This window comes from Megalobrama amblycephala, linkage group LG7 (genome assembly GCF_018812025.1).
Source record: "Megalobrama amblycephala isolate DHTTF-2021 linkage group LG7, ASM1881202v1, whole genome shotgun sequence".
In the NCBI taxonomy this organism is placed as follows: domain Eukaryota; kingdom Metazoa; phylum Chordata; class Actinopteri; order Cypriniformes; family Xenocyprididae; genus Megalobrama; species Megalobrama amblycephala.
Genome location: NC_063050.1, coordinates 15,342,419 through 15,365,594, shown reverse-complemented (window position 1 = coordinate 15,365,594; position 23,176 = coordinate 15,342,419). Strand labels below are relative to the sequence as shown.

Here is a 23,176-nt window from a genome sequence, read left to right as displayed (position 1 = left end):
ATAAACATGTAATTTTGATGGTTTAACACTGTCTGTTGCTAATAATTGACTGTACAAAAATACATTATGGTTGTCCCAAACCATCATTGTAACTGCTCATATTATATTATTATAAAGAATTGAACTGTCCTGCAGGAGGACAGAAATTATTTTTTAATAGAATTTCTTGGTAAAGACTGGTACAGTTAATACAGCAATGTGAAAAAATCTCAAGTAACCTAAAATGTGCTTCATTTAGTGACTGAACTGCTTGTTTTCAAACATATTATTTAATAAATCACTAAGTTAAACCAAGGGTCAAATAAAATAGAAACGGCACATTAAAGTTAAATGTTACAATTGCATGATAAAACCATTTTTGTGTGTGTGTGTGTGTGTTTATGTTGATTGTACAGGTCTGATATAAAGTATGTTTTTGCTCAGGTGGCCAAAATGTGCGCTCAACAGAGAAAAGTTTTGCTCAGCGAGAAAAAAAATTAGAGGGAACATTGATAGTGATTAGTGTTTGCTTTAGTTGGGCTCTTGACTCTTTTATATTAGCTTTCTCTGGCTGCTGTAACTGAGTGTTTGTAAAACATGTTTGATATAGCAAGAAAAAAGCAAACATAAAGTTGATGCTCAACTAAAGCAAACGCTGATCTCCTCAATGGTAACATCAAACCAAACATTTTTTACCAAAACATCAACATCTAAACTTCTGTTAATTCTCAATAAGATCTTCTGTAGAAATAAAGTTAATCTAGTCAGTAATAAGTGTAATAATGTGTAATGGCAGAAATAAGTTTCTGCTCGTATTTATTCCGTTCTTGTTCCTCTTTTCAGTGATTCTGCTTGTTAACAGCAGGCGTTTATCATTAATGCTCAATCATCACTTAAATATTAACTTAATTATCTCACTGCAACAGCGACAATGTTACTTTTACTCTGTTGTGTGGACACTAGATGATGTTCCTGTGGGGCTGAAAGGGTTAAAGGTGTAAGATAAAAAGACACACCCATAAAATTTATTTTAACAGTAACATATTGTAAGTTAAAAAACAGTTATATAATGGCAACACTGTTGCCAGTAGTTTACTGTAAAATTGAGTTTTGTGTGTCACCATTGTGCTGAAGAGTAGAGCCTGTGCTTAAGTTCAGGAGAAGATCAAGAAACATTGGTAATAAATTGCATGTTGTAAAAGCTTTTTATTTAAAATATTTTTCTCAAACACATTAAAAAAATAAATTCATAGTAATGAAACAAAAAGTAGTAACAAAAAATGTCTCCTGATGGGAACTCCTAAAAAGTTCTATATATGAAATGCCTGACAGAACCATTTTAAGGCTCTATATCATGGGTGTCAGAAGCAAAAAAAAATGTGGGTGGGTCCTCCCTCCAAATGTTTTTAATTTATATATATATATATATATAGAGAGAGAGAGAGAGAGAGAGATAAAATGCCAATCAATCGGTAGATTTTTTTGAACAGAACAATGAGACACAAACCTTTACATTCAATCGCATTTTTGCTCCCATTTATTTTCACACATTGATCACACAGTGCATACAAAGTTTAGTCCCAAAGCACGCAGAACTGGAGGAATACACGTTTACTTTTACACGTTAAATTTTGATTTCCTTGGTGTACATATATAGTTTTTAAGATGTTTTAAGGCCAACAAATTGGATAACAATAGCTTTAAAACCATGTCAACAAATACATACATGCACAGATTTGAGGAAGCTTTAATCGCATGTTTGGTAATTTCATGACTTCATTTACAACAGAATAACGACGGTGCATGCCCGTAGTTTCTTTTGCGCTTTAGTTAAACTATAATAAAGTAATATGCAGCACGCGCCGCCGCATTTGCGCGAGCAATTCTTGAGTTCACACTTCGAGCACAGTAGGCTATAGCCTAACGGCTGATTGGAGCTTTACTGACATATCCTGACAACATTTCATCTGACCGCAGTTCACTGTTGTTCAACTGAAGCTCCCTTTTGCCGTGCTCGTTTGACTTGCGCCTCTGTCTGAGGCGAAGGTGGAATGCGCGTCTGAAAAGTGTCCCGTTTGTTGTGGTCGTAAAGAGACATTCTTTATAAACTCGTTTTACTTGCCGATGTTTTAAAAACTATTTTTATTTTTGGTATTTTTTATGCTCTGTTGGTGGTTTGTGGAGTAGCGTGGGGGATTAGACAAATGCTGAATTAGAGACGGTAAAAGTGAGTGGGTCCAATATTTTGGTCTTAAAAAGTGGGTGGGTCTTGTCCCACCCACATGGTTCCGACGCCCATGCTCTATATAAAACTTTTTCTTTTACTCTCTAAGAAGAAATGTGTAGAAAAATGACACATGATATGTGTAACAGTCTAGTTTACACATTTTGTGTCAATATTACTAGATTCTAGATACTATTCTAGATTAAAGGTGCAGTATGTGATAATTTTATCCACTAGAGGTCGCTAGAGGCCTATTCAAAACAAAGGCGTAGCTTGATGACGGCAAGTTTGAGTGTGGAATCTTGGGACATGTGGTCTCCACCTCAACAGACAGCGCAATAGGACTTGGGAAGAAAACATGTTAATGGATGTGATTATTAATGTTACTGTAGTATGAAGCAGAGCAGGACCGAGTGTTGTGGGAGCTGAATGAGGAGCTGGAGCGATTGCACAACACACGCCTCACAAGCAGCAGGACTTTTATTATGACACAGTCGCCGGCGCTGCTTCCGCTTTACCATATGTATCATATGTATTGACAGCACAATTTTTATTGTGAGGTTATGATGTAAAATTATGATAACTACACTGTAGCTGCTACCCAGATAGCAACACTGTGTCGGCCCAAATCCGGCCCACATCTGGCACATGCGGAATGATGATCTGGCCCACATGTGGCAGGAATGATGGCACTTGGGCGGACCGCTCCTGTTTGCCAGATCTGGACCACAAGCAGGCCACAAAAATGCCAAATGTCAGCCAAGAGCAAAGAACTGGACCTTATCTGATCCACAAAATCTTATGTATTATTTATAGAGTCATTTCAACATTAACAAGCCTGTTTTCAAGCAGAATCACTGAGGGAAAGAAGAAAAAAAGAGATGAGCAGAAACACAAGAACTACAACTGACTTCAGTCACAGCCTTAGAGGAAATCAACTAAAGATAAAAGACATTAAATATCTGAAGATCTGATTCAACAACTCCACAAACAGCATTACCAGCTTCAAGCTCTTATTGAGAATTAACAGGTTTAACTCGTTTGTTACATTTGAGGTTACCATGATGGTGATTGATATTTCCATTAGTTGGCCTCTTAACTTTATACATATATATTTGTCTTCTCTGGCTGCTGTGATAGTGTGTTTACCGAACACATTAGCAGCAGCAATAAAAATTGAGATGAGATCAGGTGTTGGCTGTTAGCCGTTGATGATTTTACTAATCAATGATGTTGTTTAGATGAAAAAAAATGTTTTGCGCCATTAATACACTAACATTACAAACCCTGTGTTTCTGTGACATGAGCTTGAGCTGTATTGCAGAAATTATTTTTTTTTTTTAAAAAAAGGTACTTTGAGATGACACACTAAGACATCAAGAATCAGCACATGAATCTCAACTATGGTGACAATCAAAAGCATCATGTAGCCGCAATGCATGCTGGGTACTATAGTACAAAACTCCCAGAATGCATCAGAGCATTATGCAGCTGATCTGATTGTCTAAATATTTTGTTTATTGTCACCATCATTGAGATTCATATGCTGATTACTGATATCTGTGTTTGTCAACATAGTTTTCCTTCTTGTGTTATTATTTATTTTCATCTTCTAACTGATTTCTGCAAAACATCTGGATTTCATTTTGCAGTAACATTTATATTCAATTATTATGACTTCAGTGAAGCAGGCTATTTGATAGCTAATTGTTGGACACAGTGTTGTTCACAGGCTATATGATGATTACAAAACCATCAATAGCTAACAATGATCACGCTTCAGTTTTCTTTGCTACTGCTAACGTGTTTGACAGAAACACTACCACAGCAGCCAGGGAAGACAAATACATATGTTAAAAGTTAAGAGGCCAACTAATGGAAACATCAATCACCATCATGGTAACCTGAAATGAAACAAACATGAGAGTTAAACTTCTGTTAATTCTCAGCAGGAACTTCTGTAGACATGGAACAGAAATAAAGTCAGTCAGGTTAGTAATAAGTGAAGCTGGTAATGCTGTTTGTGGAGTTGTTTATTCAGATCTTCAGAGATTTCATGTCTTTTATCTTCAGTTGATTTCCTCGAAGGCTGTGACTGAAGTCAGTTGTAGTTCTTGTGTTTCTGCTCATCTCTTTTTTTTCGGTTTCCTTCTTTCCTTCAGTGATTCTGCTTGATAACAGGATTGTTAATGCTGAGATGACTCTATAAATAATATATAAATATTTTGTGGATCAGATAAGGTCCAGTTCTTTGCTCTTGGCTGACATTTGGCATTTCTATGGCCTGCTTGTGGTCCAGATCTGGCAAACAGGAGCGGTCCGCCCAAGTGCCATCATTCCTGCCACGTGTGGGCCAGATCATCATTCTGCATGTGCCAGATGTGGGCCGGATTTGGGCCGACACAGTGTTGCTATCTGGGTACAGTAACTAACAAAATCTATCCAATACTGGATTTCGTAAGTGTCTGAAAAAGACAATTTTCACATGCCACCATTACATATTGTGTCATGCTATATTGCAATACAATACAGCAAATATAGTTTGACAGTAAATTATCAAATTAATTGATTACTGTTTAGTCAGATGATATGAAAACGATTACCACTTGTTCAACAAATATATACACTCGTGTACATTCAAACACAATAATTGGGCATACATAGCAAACGCGAGTAGATTACATACAAAGTCAATGCAAAGACGCAATCAGACTATGGATCAGACGCGTCCTCGCGCGGGTCTAGAGACGCGATGCCCGCGTTTGGCGTGTATGCCCCATAATACTAATCATGTTGATCGTTATAATGGCATATGTTTTCTGTAAAGATACGAATCAAAACAGCTCACCTGTCGAGTAAAACACAAGCGCGATCTGTATCTCTTTCTAGGTGAAGTTCGTCGCGAAGCTCTCTCCATCTAGAAAATGCAACACCGATATTGATCCTCGCTCTTTCTCTCCTCTTGTCCCAAACTGTTCTTGGGTCGTTTGGTTGGCCCGTACGCTTACGTTTACGGGAGCTGTCCTTGTCGACAGAACCAGCGGCAGATGGTAAACAGTAATTATGTTCCATAAATAAGTAACACAATCCACCATAAAACGTGCATGAAGTAAATAAGGAACTGCTTGAAGCAAGCTAGTGGTTTGCTGGACGCTAGACACTACTTCCGCATTTGTCCACGACACTGTTGTCATGTGGTTTCTACGTCAGTAAAGGCGGTAACAAAGGGTAACTGACGTCATTGACAGGCGACTGCACTGCCCCGTGTCACTGTTTAGAATGGGAATTTTCTCATGATTTACAAGTAGTTGAAAACATTAGAGATATTGTTTTTAATCAGCTGGACAAAATATATAACACTAGCCTAGTGGTTTTCGGATATTTTTCTGCGAATATTTTACATATTGTACCATTAAGGCTTATCCTGGCTTAATTTAAACCCTGTCTGGGAAACCACCCCTAAGTGTCAATATTGCATAAAAATGTGTTGAAAGAATTCAATTGTTTTACACATATTATGTGTAGTTTTAAAATGAACACAACCTGTGTATTTGTTCACACCATCAACATAATCTGTGCAGCCAAGAACACCTGTAATGTGTTAATATTACACATTTACACAACTTTGTGTTAAAGACCCCCTGTGGTAAAAATCAAGTTTTTAATATTGTTTATATGTCTATGTAGTTTTTTTGATATGCTTTAAGACAAACCATGTGCAAATTAATATGTCAGCACCATTGCTGAGTATTTTATGTCTGAAACTGCAGTAAACCAAAAACCCACGGTTTGAAATCGCTGGTGTTTGTGACGTCACAGACTACCTTGTAACCAATCACAACAACGTGCCGGCAGGCTTTAGCATATCATTAACTATGACTGCTCTGAAGCAGGAAAGTCTCGAGAGAAGCCAGGTTATCCCGGTACATTTTCTGTTGATATGAAAAATTGTGTAGATTTATCAGTATAGCAAGTCTATTACGATGTTATGATGAACTATAAGCCTTTCTCCACTGACTTTCTGAGTTGTTTGAAGCGTTTGTAAGGATGCTGATTGTTAGAAGGCAGCTGTCTGAGATAAAGAACAGGAACGGTGTGTGTAACATTAGCAACACATTATTATTTGTTTGAAATGTAGTCAAGCAAAAGGCTAATTATATTAATTTATATTAATTAATGACAGAACCGTCGCAAGGGCTGTGCCAAGTGTACGAGCGCATAGGGGCTCGCGCAAAGTAAAGTGACAGCTGACTTGAAGTAACCAACTGAGCAAATTACGTCCAGAAGACGTCTTTTTGAGGTCTTGTCTCAGGTTGAAAAGACGTCCACTGAGGGGCCAGAATGAAAGTTTTTATGACGTCTTTTTTTGACGTCTTCTGAACATCCAATATAGACGAACAAGCAGAATCACCAAAGGAGAAAAATCACAATTTTTAAGCCACCATCGTGGAGATGAGTGTTTGCTTTAGTTGGGCTCTTGACCCTTAACTTCTTAATAATAGTTTTTGTTTGGGCTGTTGTAACTGAGTTGTAACAGCCAGACAAGTAAAGAAAGTGATCAGGTGTTGGTTATGTTTTCACTTAATCACATTATAATCATTATACCCAATCTCTGAGTTAGATTTATATTATTAATTACAGCAGCACTGTGATTCTACAGCAGAAGATCAGTTTTATCAATATAATCTGAAAGATTTCACATGATAAAAAAAATCTTTTAGGCACACACAGACATCAAGAATCAGCCTGTGAATCTCAAAGACGGTGACAAGCAACATATTCTGATCAACAGATCAACTCTGAACATTAGAAAACAAGCTACTAAAAAGTCACATAAAAACAGAAAAATTTAAATTCTGAGAATGAAGAAAATTACTAAGACAATTCAGCTCATAATTTATTCATGCAGCAATGCATTATGGGAGCCATGGGTGAATTTTGATTGGTGGCTCCCAGAATGCACTGCAACATGCTTTTTGATGGTCACCACTGTTGAGATTCACAGGATGATTCTTGATGTCTGTGTGTGCCTAAAATAAAAATTTTCTTTTTTTGTTCAACACACCTTTTCTGAAATCATTTGAATCATATTGTAAAAGCAGATTTTCTGCTGTAGAATCACAGTTCTGCTGTAACCAATAATGTAAATCTAACTCAGAGATTGGGCTCTAGATGAGTTCAGTGATTCAGATCAAAATAATGATTATGTGAAAACATAACCAACATTTGATCATTTCTCTTTGCTTGTCTGGCTGTTATGACACAGTTAACAGCCCAAACAAACTCTAATATTAAGAAGGCAAGCCCAACTAAAACAAACACTCATCTCCACGATGGTGGCGTAAAAATTTTGATTTTTCTCTTTTGGTGATTCTGCGTGTTCGTCTATATCGGATGTTCAGAAGACGTCAAAAAAAGACGTCATAAAAACTTTCATTCTGGCCCCTCAGTGGACGTCTTTTCAACCTGAGACAAGACCTCAAAAAGACGTCTTCTGGACGTAATTTGCTCAGTGGGAAAGCCAATAAAGTTCATGTTTTTGTCCTTTTAAATATTTTAATACTAGCTATTAATACTAAATATTTAATACTAAAATATTTTAAAACATAGCTGAAACAATATTGCTCTGAGCGTGTGACCATGATTCGTGTGCATATTCAATCAGTGTGTCCTCGCACGTCAAGCTTTATTCAGTCCATTATAAATTCTGATTTTCAAGAATTTAATACATTTTGAGTCAGTTTTAACACGTCCTTTCTAAGAGTGTAAGAATGCTGTCCATCAAAATATTACTAAACAGTGAACTTACAAATGAAAATACATGCCGAAGCTCAGAATTGTATACTTCATGGCTACTAATAAACTTGAATTGTTAATCACAATTGATTTGTTTTTTTTTGTAGTAAAAGTGGTTGAAATGTGGTCATGTGTCCCTCAGGCATCGGACCCTGATGTGGGCGAGAGCTCAGAACTGCAGTATTCCCTGCAGGAGTCCACAACTCTGCTGGATGTGGAGGCAAACACTGGTCAGATCTACGTACTGGATGCTTCTAGCTTTGGAGACAATCTGTTCACCTTTCATGTTAAAGCCACTGACAAACATGGACTGTCCACGACTACAACAGTACAGGTGAGAGAGAGAAAATAAGAGAAAGCTTTTGGAAGACTTTCAAATGACTAATGGCATTTTGATTGAGAACATAGATGTCAGTGCAAAGACTGAGTTCTTGTGTTTGTTACCTGCAGATCAAGGTGAAACAAAGTGTACATCGTGACAGCGTCTCAGTAATCTCTCTAAACCAGCCCATATACATAGTGGAGAAGATGATACTAGAGATGGAAGAGTGAGTAATCTCTGTTCATCACTGAAAGATGTTATTAAGACAGAATAAGAGCATTTCCATTTGTGAAGTGAGGCGTTAATGTGTTTTGATCTAAGAGTATTACCCAGATAGCAAGCAATGATTGAAATAATGTTAAATCAATGTTAATGTGTCAACGTTAACTGCATTGAATCAATATCACTTTTGCACCCACAATTAATGTTGAAAAAATGTTGAAATTTCAACAAAAAAATAAATGGAAATGGCATTGAATCAGTGTTACAATGTAATGTTGGTTCAACTTCATTCTTGCACTCTCAGAAAATGAAACACAACTACAACTGACTTAAAACCACAGCCTGAAATCAACTGAAGATAAAAGAAGACAATAAATCTCTCAAGATCTCAGCAGAAGTTGTTTTTGAGAATTAACAGGTTCAGATGTTGATGTTTTATTGAAAATATTTGGTCACCATTTTGGTGGTCAGTGTTTCCTTTAGTTGGGCTGTTTGACTCTTGGTCTTTTTAATAGTGCTTACTAAAACATAGAATTTGTTGCAACCAGAAACAAAGACTGTACTTCTTACTGGAAGTGTATGATTGTTTTTTCATAGGTTAGATTCACCAACAATACTTTATTGCTACACATCAAACTTTCTAAATCTTCACTTTTATAGTGCAAAAAAGTCAAAATCCTTAGACACACAGAGATCAAGAATCAACATATGAATCTCAACAATGGTGACATGTCGCATTGCTTTCTGGGAGTCTATGATTTGTATACTAGGGTGGCTCCCAGCATGCATTGCAGCATGAAGGATGTCACCATTGTTGAGATTCATACGCTGATTCTTGATGTCTGTGTGTCAAAATATTTCATCCCATGTCTGCTGCAAGAGAATGTTACTGGTGAATAAAATATTTTAGAGTAATAAACTACTTTGCTTTAAAACTTTTTCATTCAATCATTTTTTTTTCTGGTTTTCTTTGCAACAAATTCTATGGTTAACACTGTTACAAAGACCACAAACTCTCACAAAAAGCCAAGAGTCAAACTGCCCAATTAAATGAAACACTGACCACCAGAATGATGACCAAACATTTTCAATAAAACATCAACATCTAAACTTGTTAATTCTCTGAGATCTTGAGAGATTTATTTTCTTCTTTTATCTTCAGCTGATTTCAGGCTGTGTGGTCAGGGGCCTGTTTCATAAAACAAGTTTACCAAATAGTCCGGGTTTATTTCAGTAAGTCTGATTTATTGTCAGTTGATTTGGTTCAAAATAATCAGACTAACTGAAATAAGCCTAGCTTATTTGGTAAACTTGTTTTATGAAATAGGCCCCAGTTGTCAGTCAGTCAGTTGTAGTTGTTCATTTTCTGAGAGTGCAAGAATTATGAACCAATATCACATTGTAACATTGATTAAATGCCATTTACATTGATTTTTCTTTAAATTTCAGCATTTTTTTAACATGAATTGCGAGTGCAAAAGTGATATTGATTCAATGGGGTTAACGCTGACACATTAACTTGATTTAACATTGTTTTGATCATTGCTTGCTATCTGGGTTAGTGGAAACATGTTTAAGTAACAATTAACCCAAAATAAATTTAAAAATGAATTATTTTACACACCTTCATGACATTCTCAACCTGTGTGTTCTGCTGTGTTTTCAAAGAAAATGTTTATACAGTTCTTTTCCACAATAAATAAGTAAATAGATTAATTGATTAATTAATGCATATGACATTTCCAAGTCTTTTTAATCACCTTGCCTGTAGAACAGACTGAAATTTACACCGTTATTTACTGAAAAGCTTCTATTCTTGTGAGCTGTTATGTCAGGGTAACAAATTAAAGAACTAGATTGATCATGAGCAAAATATTGTTTTAAAGGTTTAGTTCAACCAAAAATTACTCACTCTCATGTTGTTCCACACTGGTAAGACCTTTATTCATCTTTGAAACACAAATGAAGATCTTTTTGATGAAATCTGAGTTTTCTGTTCCTCCATTGGGAGCAACACAATTTAGACACTCATGATCCACAACAGTAGTAAAGACATCACTAAAGAAATCCACGTGACTCCAGTGGTTTAACCTCAATTTTATGAACCACTGGAGTCACATGGAGTACTTTAATGATGTCTTTCCTACCTTTCTGGACTTTGAAAATTATTCCCAGAATTTTGTTATAAGAACGTTCTCTAAATATTCAGTGTTGGTTCTGGGAACGCAAACAACGTCCAGTTTTCTTGCCGTTACAGGAACGTTTTTATAAGGTATAATGTTCCTCAAACGTTCTTTCAACTTAATTTTGATCTAAAATTAAACATTGTAGGAACGTTGATTTGTAACATTCCAAGAACATGAAAATGTTCAGTTTCCTTAATGTTAGTAGAATGTTATTTAAAGGTTAGTATGATGTTCCTGAAACATTCTTTCAATCATTCAAACAAAAAATAATTTCTGTTTTAAAAACTGGACTGAAGTGGTACTTCTTGCTACCTCCTCTTATTGTTTTCTTTACACCATCTGATAGTGTGATCTTTTTCTCAGATCCATGGAGAAAGTTTTAGGCTGGACTGTGAAAGTCCTCAGTGTGAGAGCTGAGGATGGGAATGAGATGCGCACCATTCTCAGAGAATCTACAGACAAAACTTACGTCAGTTTCATCACCATGGACTCCAGTGGAGCTGTCATCCAAGCCACAGAGGTCAAAGAGTAAGTTGAACTAATATCAGTTTATTTAGATTCTTCTAATGTGAAAGCTGATGTGGAAATGTGTAAGTAAATAGAAAACATGTTTACAGTAAATACAGCTACACTCTCAGAAAATAAAGTACATAATTGTACCTTTAGGGGTACAATGGCTTGTCACTGGGGCTGTATACAAATTTGTACCCTTGTGATTTGCACCTTAAGAGACCAGTTTTGTACCTTTGGTGACAATTTTGTACCTTTATTTAACAGTACAAAAATTGACCCTTCAAAAAGGGGACAAAATTGGCTTTGACAGCGTACAATCGTTGACTATAATGAGATATATATATTTTACACACACACACACACACATACACTGAATTAAAACCAGAATTTATTAAATCCTTTTCATTTTCACATTTTACAACATTTCATTTGAAACACATTTTTAAACATTCCATATGAGTCCATCTTACCGAGTGTTAAAAAGTAACACTGAAGCAGTGTTAAAGTTAACGAGATAATTGATTGATGATTGAGTGATGATTGACAATTAGTGGAGACACCTGATGTTAATAAGCAGAATCACTGAAGGAAAGAGAGAAAAAAGGTGTTAATTAATGTTTTATGAATGTTTCATTTCAAGTCACCATGAAAGAGGTCAGCGTTTGCTTTAGTTGGGCTCTTGACTCTTTACCTTTTACTATTAATTTTTCTCTGGCTGCTCCAACTTTGTAAAGCACATTTGTTATGATCAGAGAAAATATGATCTGGTCACAATATAATTTGATGCTGATATAATCATCATGTGATGGCCTGATGTCGTTTAGAGTCTAAATCTCTGACTGTGTGCTTGATGTGTAGCTTTAGTATTAATGATTGTAGTTCTGTGATTTTACAGCTTGAGATCCAACAATAGTATGCCTTCTATTTTTTTTTTTTAAGAAAAATACATTATGCACTGAAGCTTCAGTGTTTAAACACACACAGACATTAAGAATCAGCATCTGATTCTCAAGAACGGTGACGATGAATAAATACAAAATACTGACAAACAGATCAACTCTGAACATCACAAAACAAGCTACTGTCACAACAAAACAACAGAAAAATAAAAGCAAACATGAACAATCTACGAAAATTACAGGACAATTCAGCTGCATAATTTATTCATGCAGCAATGCATGATGGGAACCATGGCTGAGTTTTGATTGGTGGCTCCCATCATGCACTGCAACATGAAGCACTTTGTTTGATTGTCACCATTGTTGAGGGTCATGTGCTGATTGGCCCTCTGGCTTGTCAATCACTGCCGTGACGTTCCTTGTGAGAGACGTGCACGGCTGCGCACTCCAGTAACTTTCCACACTCCACAGGCGCCGCATGCAATGTTTTTGTCAGGAGACAGGAGTAACAACTGCAGATTATGAGTTACCTGCGGTGAGTCTGGCATAATGAATCCACTAACACGACACAGCGGATGCCGATGGTAAACACTCGTGATCCAATACTCGTGCACGAGTTTTGGGAGGCGTTCCCTCGAAATGAGCTGTGAAGGAGGGGGGTTGTTCTTATGCGTGCGCTCATTTCAAAAACTCACTAACAGTCTTTGGTTTCTCAGTCGACAAAAAGATCCTCTGTAGCACCTTTAATACTGGATATCACCAATGAATCTGGCCATTTCACAATGAGAAAACAACCATTATGACTGTGCTTCCCAAAGCATTGTAAACCTAAATTGATCAACTTCACTGCAAAAAAAGAAGCTCTCTTTTACTCTTGTTGTTTCTTCAGTGATTCTGCTTATTAACATCAGGTGTCTCCACTAATTGTCAATCATCACTCAATCATCAATCAATTATCTCATTAACTTTAACACGCTTCAGTGTTACTTTAACACCCGGCAAGATGGACTCTTATGGAATGTTTAAAAATGTGTTTAAAATGAAATGTTGTAAAATGTGAAAATGAAAAGGATTTAATAAATTCTGATTTTAATTCAATGTGTGTGTAAAATATATATATCTCATTATAGTCAACGATTGTACGCTGTCAAAGCCAATTTTGTACCCTTTTTGAAGGGTCAATTTTTGTACTGTTAAATAAAGGTACAAAATTGTCACCAAAGGTACAAAACTGGTCTCTTAAGGTACAAATCACAAGGGTACAAATTTGTACCTTTGTACCATTGTACCCCTAAAGGTACAATTATGTACTTTTTTTTCTGAGAGTGTATAATTGTTGTGCTTTGACTTCGTCAATCATAATTTTGATCAGATATAAAACTGATCTCAAAAAAATTTGCAAAAGTGATATTGATTCAATGCGGTTAATGTTGACACATTAACATTGATTTAACATTGTTTCAATCATTGCTTGCTATATGGGATATAATTAGGATGAGAGTGTAACAGGACAGCATCTGAAATATGTTCACTCCCACAGGAAACTGAACACTGAGCTCAAAGCTTTAACAACTGAACTGGAGAAGGTTTTTGGTCCTGGTTTGGAAATCAAAGAGGAGGACAGTCCTGTAAACCCTGAAGATCCCGGTCAAGGAGTCACAATCGCTCTCATCGTTGTCAGTGTTCTGCTGGTTATAAGCATTGTGACTTTTTCATCGTCGATTATGTATCTTAAGTAAGTTCCTATCTATCTATCTATCTATCTATCTATCTATCTATCTATCTATCTATCTATCTATCTATCTATCTATCTATCTATCTATCTATCATCTATCTATCTATCTATCTATCTATCTATCTATCTATCTATCTATCTATCTATCTATCTATCTATCTCAGCTAACAGAATTTCATTATAAGAGTGTTCTCTAAATATTCAGTGTTGGTTCTGGGAATGTAAAAAACGTCCAGTTTTCTTGACGTTATAGGAATGTTTTATAAGGTATAATGTTCCTCAAACGTTCTTTCAACTTAATTTTGATCTAAAATTTAACATTGTAAGGCTGTTGAAGGAACGTAAAAATTAACACAAGTGTTGTCCCAAAACACAAGCATTGATGTGTAAGACTTTTTTCTTTTCTTTTTTTTGACTGGACTTGACAAAGAGATCATTGCATCATTTGGTCTTCATGTTCAGAAGTAGCACAGGTGTTTTATTTTGTTGTTGTTTTCCTCTTTCCTTCAATGATTCTGTCTGTTAACAGCAGCTGTTCATCACTAGTGCTTGATTAATGACTTAATTATCTCATTAACTTCCCTCTTGAATGGTCTCGGTCTCGGTCTTGGAGGGTCTGGTCTTGACTACACCTCTGGTTAACCTTCCTGACACATTTACTGTTAAAATCATTGACTCAATGAATGTGTCAGAATTAACACAACAAGTGTTGTCCCTAAACTCACACACTGATGTGTATGAATTTAACACAGCCAGAGTGAAAGGATTCAAAATGAGTTGCTTGTTTGCTCTCACTGTAGTTTGATTACATCATTTTTTTATCTTTATATAACCTTGTTTAGAAATTAAATAAGCTGTCCATGGATTATTTATGAAACAAATAAATGTAGTGCTCGACAATAAGGACTTCCCGATGGCCCGTGGGCCAGTGTGAATGACGCTCAGAACAGTAGACGGAACGGTCACTTGCCCGATCAGGCCAGTGCTGTAGGGTGTGCATATTGTGCTGTAGAATCACAGTGCTGCTGTAATCAATAATGTAAATCTAACTCAGAGATTGAGCTCTAAATGAGTTCAGTGATTCAGATCAAATAATGTTTATGTAAAAACATAACCAACACCACCTGACCATCTTTTAACTTTGCTTATCTGTTTGGTTTTAATGCAGTTAAAATTGGCCAAACAAAATCTAATATTAAACATTCAAGGATCAAGAGCTCAACTAAAACAAACCCTGACCTCGATGATGGTAACTTAAAAATTGTGATTTTCTCCTTTGGTGATTCTGCTTGTTATCATCAGGTGTCTTCAATAATGCTCAATCATCACTTAATTAATCACTTATTTATCTCATTAATGCTTCAGTGGGTGGAATAAAAATATGGCAGGACTTTTACTTTCTGAGCCCTGGAATGTCCACCTCTGATCACAAGCATCTAAACCTCTGTTAATTCTTAGTAAGATCTTCTGTAGACGTGTGACAGAAATAAAGTCAGTCTGGTTAGTAATAAGTGAAGCTGGTAATGCTGTTTGTGGAGTTGTTTAATCAGATCTTCAGAGATTTAATGTCTTTTATCTTCAGTTCATCTAAGGCTGTGGCTGAAGAAAGTTGTAGTTTGTGTTCTTATTTCTCTTTCTTTCAGTGTTTGTTCACAGCAGGTGTTTGAATGATTGAAAGAATGTTTCAGGAACATCATACTAACCTTTAAATAACATTCAACTAACATTAAGAAAACTGGACATTTTCATGTTCTTGGAAAGTTACAAATCAACATTCCTACAATGCTGAATTTTAGATCAAAATTAAGTTGAAAGAACGTTTGAGGAACATTATACCTTATAAAAACGTTCCTGTAACGTCAAGAAAACTGGACGTTTTTAACGTTCCCAGAACCAACACTGAATATTTAGAGAACGTTCTTATGACAAAATTCTGTTAGATGGGTATACACACATAAAAAGTAAGTAAAACAATCAATCAATCAATCAACATTTTAGAGTTCTTTGAACAATTTAGAATTTAGTGTGTATGTGTGTGAGTCTGTGTGTGTGTGTGAGTCTGTGTGTGTGTGTGTGTGTGTGTGTGTGTGTGTGTGTGTGTGTGTGTGTGTGTGTGTGTGTGTGTGTGTGTGTGTGTGTGTGTGTGTGTGTGAGTCTGCGTGTTTGTGTGTGTGTGAGCACATTACTGATTAGTTGAATCCCTCTTTTTGTGACATCAATGTATCTTGCTGTTAGCAGGATACAATCTCTTTTTTCACCTAATAAATGTTACATTTGTGTATTATTGTTTAATTTTATGAAGTTAGGGCAAAGCACTTCAAATTTTGGATAAAATGTCTTTCTGATTTCCTCATAGTTAGGGCAGCTGGTGAGGAAGTGTTGCTCTGTCTCCACTTCTCCCAGTCACAGTACGGGCAAATCCGGCTTTCTCTGGGCAGCCAGTTCTGTCTGTATCTGCCCGTCTCCACAGTCACCGTGTGATTGCTCAGTCTGTTCCTCGTCATTCTTCTTCTTAATTTACAGTCTTTCACTGTACTCTGATATTCTGCAGTTGTGTAGTCTATTTAGGGCCAAATAACATTCAAGTTTACTTTGATTTTCTGCTGTTTCACTCCAATAGGTCAGGCAATTTTCTTTTTGTGCTTTTATAATTTGGTTAGGTCGAATTCTGTGGATGAGAGTGTCAGTGTCCTGAGGCTGGCTGTTAGTCGTGTTAGTTTGTTTTTGCAGCTTTAGCAGCTTCAGAATCAGAAAGAGCTTTATTGCCAGGTATGTTTACACATACTAGGAATTTGTTTTAGTGACAGAAGCTCCACACTCTTAAAACAGATGTGTTAAAAACAACACAACCTGTGTTATATTTTAACACACCCGTGTGTCTAGTTAAGGACAACACATTTTGTGTTAATTTTAACTCAACCAGTGTGTTATTTTTTCTTAATACAGGCATAAAATATTTAACACTAATGTGTGTGTGAGAGAGAGAGAAACGACACTGTGTCCAACACAACATGTGTTAACTATCATCCAATCACATTGCTGCTACGTCACTCCACAAGCCGTTAAGCAAGTTTGTGCCTCTTTCTTCATTGGCGGATGACTTAACACACGAGTGTGTTAAGATATAACACAGGTTGTGTTAAAAACAACACAACCTGTGTTATATCTTAACACATCCGTGTGTCTAGTTAAGGACAACACATGTTGTGTTACTTTTTTTAACTCAACCAGTGTGTTATTCTTCTTAACACAGGCAATGTGTTAAAATATTTAACACACTAATGTGTCATAAATCACTCAATGTGTGTCATAGATGTGCTATTTTTGACTAGTTAAAATGAATGCAATACACACTCTTAGAAAGGATGTGTTAAAACTGACTCAAAATGTGTTCAATTCTTACACATCAGTGTGTGAGTTTAGGGACAACACTTGTTGTGTTAATTCTGACACATTCACTGAGTCAATGATTTTAACACAGTAAATGTGTCAGGAAGGTGATCTGCTGATAACAAGCAGAATCAAAGGAGAAAATCACAATTTTAAAGCCACCATCGTGGAGATGAGTGTTTGCTTTAGTTGGGCTCTTGAACCTTGACTTTTTAAATATTAGATTTTGTTTGGGCTGATGTAACAGCTAGTCAAACAAACAGAAAAGACGATCAGGTGGTGTTGGTTATGTTTTCACATAATCATTATTTGATCTGAATCACTGAACTCATTTAGAGCCCAATCTCTGAGTTAGATTTCGAGTTTTGATTACAGCAGCACTGTGACTCTACAGCAGAAGATCAGCTTTATCAATATAATCTGAAGGATTTCTCAAAAGTTGTTCTGATTTTAAAAAAAAAAAAAGCTCTTTCATTTAGAGACACAGACATCAAGAATCAGCCTGTGAATCTCAACAGTGGTGAGAATAATAAACCATGTTGCAGTGCATTCTGGGAGCCACCAATTAAAATTCATCTATGGCTCCCATCATGCATTGCTGCATGAATAAATAATGAGCTTAATTGTCTTAATTTAATTTCCTTTATTCTCACTATTTTTTTTTTTTCAATTCAATTCAATTCAAGTGTGCTTTATTGGCATGACAAAAACTATACATTTGTATTGCCAAAGCAATTGCAGCTGGGCTGCTTACAAATAGTGCATATATGTATTAACAGAAAAAAGAATAATAGTAATAATAATTTATAAAAGTATTAAGCATGTAGTACAAAATGAATTACTAATGTATTAGACATATTTACAGAAGCAAAATGTGCTGGAAACATCAGATCAGGGCAGATTGAGTGTTTTCTCTTCTATGGTGACAGGCAGACACATATTGAGCAGCAAACACACAGCAGTTCTTGTGTTCTCCTAACAGATATGGCAGTTTCTCCTGGTTTGAAAGAGTTTTAAATGTCGGATGGATCTGCTGTATTTTATCATAGAACACTGTCCGTATGTCCGTGTATTTGGAGCATTCTGTCAGGAAGTGCAGTTCTGTTTCCATCTGATTCAGATCACAAGTGTGAACACAATCTCTGTTCCGGGGGCAGCCATGTTTTTCTGTGTCTGCCCGTCTCTATCATCAGCTTGTGTCCGCTGAGTCTGTATCTGGTCAACGTGCTTCTGAGTTTCTTATCTGACACTGTGTACAGATACTCTGCCATACTGTACTCTCTCTTTAGGGCCGCATAGCATTGCATTTTACTCTGTTGTTGTGTTTGGGTTTGCCAATGAGTGATGTAATTCTGTTTGATTTGTGCAGTAATTTGATTGATTCTGATGTTGTGGTTCAGAGCATCAAGTAGATGTTTGTGAAACATCAGGACTGAAGCTCTGGATCAGCTGAGGGAAGGGGTTGCTTTCTTTGTTTATCTCTTGGTATTGCAGGCGCTTTATAATGATATGTTTGGGGGTCACTTAGTTTCAGATGTTTCCAGAATTTAATTGCCTTTTTTTGTATCTTAATGATTAGAGGGTATTTGCCTAATTCTGCTCTGCATGCATTATTTGTTGTATGCCGGTGCACATGTAATATGGTTTTACAGAGTTCTGCATGCAGAGTCTCAATTGGATGTTTTTCCCATTTGGTGAGATCTTGATTTGAATTTGTCAGTGGACCCCATACCTCACTGCCATAAAGTGCAATGGGCTCAATTACTGATTCTAATATTTTCAGCCAAATTCTAATAGGGATTTGTATAGGACATTGCCGTTTTATGGTGTAGAAGGCCCTGCGTGCTTTGTCTCTCAATTCTGTCACAGCATTATTAAAGTTTCCTGTGGATGTGATTTTCAAACCCAGGTAATTGTAGTGTGATGTGTGTGTTATCTGGTTAGTGCCTAATGTAAATGTGTGTTGTGTTCCCTGGGATCTGGATCTTTTCTGAAACACCATAATTTTGGTTTTATTCAGGTTGACCGTCAGGGCCCAGGTCTGGCAGTATTGCTGTAGCAGGTCCAGGTTCTGCTGTAAGCCGTGTTGAGTGGGAGACAGCAGAACCAGATCATCTGCATACAGCAGGCATCTGATCTGTGAGTTGTGTAGGGTGAGGCCAGGGGCTGCAGATCGCTCCAGACTGCCTGCCAGTTCATTGATGTAGATGTTAAATAATGTTGGGCTTAAGCAGCAGCCCTGTCTCACTCCACGCTCCTGGGAAAGATACCTTGTACGTTTAGTGCTGATTTTTATGCCACATTTACTTTGAGTGTACATTGATTTGATAAGGTCATAGGTTTTACCTCCTATGCCACTTTCAATAATTTTGTAAAATAGTCCTTGGTGCCAAATTGAGTCAAAAGCTTGTTTGAAGTCGATAAAGCATGCATATATTTTACCTTTATCTTGGTTAACATGTTTTTCAATTAGAGTATGTAACGTATAGATGTGATCAGATGTACGGTAATTTGGTAAAAATCCGATTTGACTTCTGCTCAGTACATTGTGTGTGATGATGAAGTCTAATAGTCGAGCATTTATTATGCTACACAATAACTTTCCCAGGTTGCTGCTTACACAGATGCCTCTGTAGTTGTTAGGATCAAATTTATCTCCGTTTTTAAAGATTGGTGTTATCAAGCCTTGATTCCAGATGTCAGGGAAGTAACCTACACTCAGAACCACATTGAATAGTTTTAGAATGGCCAATTGGAATTTACTGCTTGTGTGTTTTATCATTTCATTTAATATCCCATCAGGTCCAGATGCTTTTTTGTGTTGGAGTTTTTTAATTTTTTCTTTAAGTTCTTTATCAGTTATTGGGAAATCTAATGGGTTTTGGTTATTTTTGATTGTTAATTCTAGTTTTTTCAATTGGTTGATTGTTTGAATTTGCTCACAGTTTGTGTTTGTTTGTACTTTATTAAACAATGTTTGGAAATGACTTTCCCATATTTCTCCTTTTTGGATTGCCAATTCTTCATGATCAGTTTTTTTCAGATTGTTCCAATTTTCCCAAAACTGGTTTGTGTTCACAGACTTCTCGATTATTGTCAGTTGTTTTTGGGTGTATTGTGCTTTTTTGGTTCTGAGTGTATGTTTGTATTGTTTTAGTGTGTCACTGTAAATAAGGCGGATCTCTACATTATTTGGATCTTTGTGTTTCTGATTTGACAGTGTTCTCAGTTTTTTGCGAATAGTTTGGCAGTCCTGATCAAACCAATTTTTGTCGTTTTTGGGTATTTGATTTTTTCCATTTTTTGTTTTCAATTTGGATTGTTTTGCTGATTTTTCAAATATGTAATTTATGTCTCTGACAGCAAGATTGACACCTTCATTAGTGTGAGTATAGGTGTTATTTAGAAAGTTATCTATCAGCGCTTGTATTTTTTGGCTGCTAAGTGCTTTCTGATATTCTTCAGCGCTGTTTTCAGCCCATCTGTATGGTTTTCTGATGTTGTACAGCTTACTGGGCTTTGTTTTAATGATATTTTCTGTCTTTTTGAGATACACCGTGATTTGACTGTGATCAGACAGAGGGGTTAGTTCTTTAACAGTGAATGATCTGAGAGATGAAGGATCTATGTCTGTTATCATATAATCAACTGTGCTATTCCCAAGAGGCGAACAAAATGTGAATCTCCCTAAAGTGTCTCCTCGTAACCTACCATTGATGATATTCAGACCCAGGCTTCGACAGAGCTGCAGAAGGACTTTTCCATTCTTATTTACTATATGATCATGGTTATTTCTGTGGATATGGGAGAATGTGTTATTAATAACAGTCAGTTTGTTGTTGATATATTTGCTTCCTTGTGCATCGGTGAAGTCCGGCTGTAGTCCTGTTCTTGCGTTCAGGTCCCCGCAGATGAGCACGTTTCCCTGGGCCTGGAAGTGGCTTGTCTCTTCCTCTAATGTGGAGAACATGTCTTCGCTGTAGTAGGGGGACTCTGATGGCGGGATGTATATGGCACATAGGAATATATCTTTTCTGGATGGGAGCAGTTCCTTGTGGATTTTAAGCCAGCTGTAGTATTTGCCTTGCTTTACTGTGTTGATGTGGTTGTGGAATTTTGATTTGTACCAGATTATTTGTCCTCCTGAGTCTCTTCCCTGTCGAACTGTGTTGAGTTTTTGTGATGGTAGGATGACTTCTCTGTAGTTGGGTGGGCAGTGGGTGATGGCGTCTGCCCTGCTCCATGTCTCCTGTAGAATTATAATATCCATCTCTTTGATGTTCTTCTGAAAATCTGTGTTTGAACTCTTTAGTCCAAAGGCTGTTGAATTTAAGCCTTGAATATTCCACATTGATATTGACAGAGTCATTTTAAGTGTGTGTATTACTCTTGTATGTTATTTGACAAGTTTGGAGCAGATGATGTTGAGCAGGTGTCTTATCTGATTGAGCTCGGCGGCTGCAGGGTTCTGTGGTTGTTGGGCTGCTGCAGCGTAGCTCTGTGATGGCGCTCCAGGGGTCGAGTCCTGTCTGGTTCTTGGAGGATGATGGACGTTTCTTTGTGGTTGGGAGCTACTTTTGCTGTGTAAGTTTCTGCTGTTTTCTGTTTTACCAAATGCTGTGCTTTTCAGCACTCTTGCGAAAAGTTGTACTCCTTTCTTGTTGAGGTGTACGTGGTCATACATATGATGGGGTCGAATGTCTTTATGGTAGGCCAGGTGAACGTTTGGAATGAATGCACAGGTTCTGGAAAGTTCTACATTGTTTCCATGAATCACATGAAAAGGCACATCACTCCGTGGCAGTAACGTGGACAGGGTTATTTTAGCTTCTGGAAAGCGTTCTGAGGCTCTGATGGCTACCTCTCTGAGCATAGGAGCCACGTTGCTCTTCGTTGCTCGTAAGTCGTTTGTCCCTGTGTGGACTACGATGTGCTTGTAAGTTTCTTTCAGATTTTTATCAGATAAGATCTGAAGAGCCCTGCTTGTATTTGGGCACCACATTTTCTGTGCTTTCATTTTTGGAAACAAGAGTTTCTCATTTATGTATTTTCCATTGGAGTCGATGAGAATAAGAGCTTCTGTTTCAGTGGGGTTATCTGTAACGGTGCTGTGGATGTTGGTCTGTGGATCTGATGAAGAGTGAGGATCGTCCACTGCAGGTGATTGGTGATTGTCAGTGGGGAGACAGGTCAAGTGATTAGTGTGAGATCCTTTGGAAGTTGAAACATGAAGTTGTTCCTTCATGTCATTTATAAGTTCATCTTTCTTTCGAAGTTCTGATTTCAACACAGACAGTTCTTCATGCATTTCTGTTTTAATTTCAGCTACTTGTCTTCTGAAAGTTGATTTTAATTCCTTCAGCTCTTCTCTGGTTTGGTGAAGTTCCTTTGACATCTGTTCTTTGTTTCTCAGCAGGTATTCAGTCTCTTGTTTTAAGTTCATCATGTCCTTTGTAAGCTGCTCCAAGTCGCTGTTGTCTTTTAGCTGGGACATTATTAATTCTTTTAGTTCCACCACATCTATTTCCAGGAGTGAAAATTTCTCTTTCATTTTTGACATGGGAGATTGAATTAAGGCTGTTGCAGTTGTTTTCTTCTTTTGGATGTCTTTTACAGGAGAAGGGGTTGTTTTTATATTTGTATGATCTTGTATGAGACTTGTATTAAGATATGCCTGCTGTTTAATTTGTATGAAGTCAGCTGTAAATACTTGGAGGGCAGGCTCCGAGCCTTGGATCATGACAGTGCCGTTGTGGTATAAGTTCAGAGATAAAATTCTTGATTCCTCATTTCCTTCAGGATCTTCAAATACCAGGATCTGTCTGCCTTTGCAGATGCCTCTCTTTGTGGTGAAGGTAAAGTGTTGGCACAAAGCAGTATGCCATAAGGAGCTGTTCTCAGTGTAGAAGA

At 36.9% G+C, this 23,176-nt stretch overlaps 2 protein-coding genes across 2 annotated transcripts in view; both read left to right on the top strand.

The window, feature by feature from the left end:
* The window catches only part of LOC125273125 (protocadherin Fat 1-like), a 184,278-nt gene that overhangs the window by 23,621 nt on the left and 137,481 nt on the right, over positions 1-23,176 (top strand). The window lies entirely within an intron of this gene.
* Positions 1-23,176, top strand: part of LOC125271820 (protein dachsous-like) — a 43,841-nt gene that overhangs the window by 3,651 nt on the left and 17,014 nt on the right. The window contains exons 3-6 of the mRNA XM_048196079.1: positions 8,142-8,333; positions 8,450-8,547; positions 11,093-11,257; positions 13,682-13,876. Coding sequence (XP_048052036.1) covers positions 8,142-8,333; positions 8,450-8,547; positions 11,093-11,257; positions 13,682-13,876 — 650 coding nt within the window. The remainder of the gene's footprint in view (positions 1-8,141; positions 8,334-8,449; positions 8,548-11,092; positions 11,258-13,681; positions 13,877-23,176) is intronic.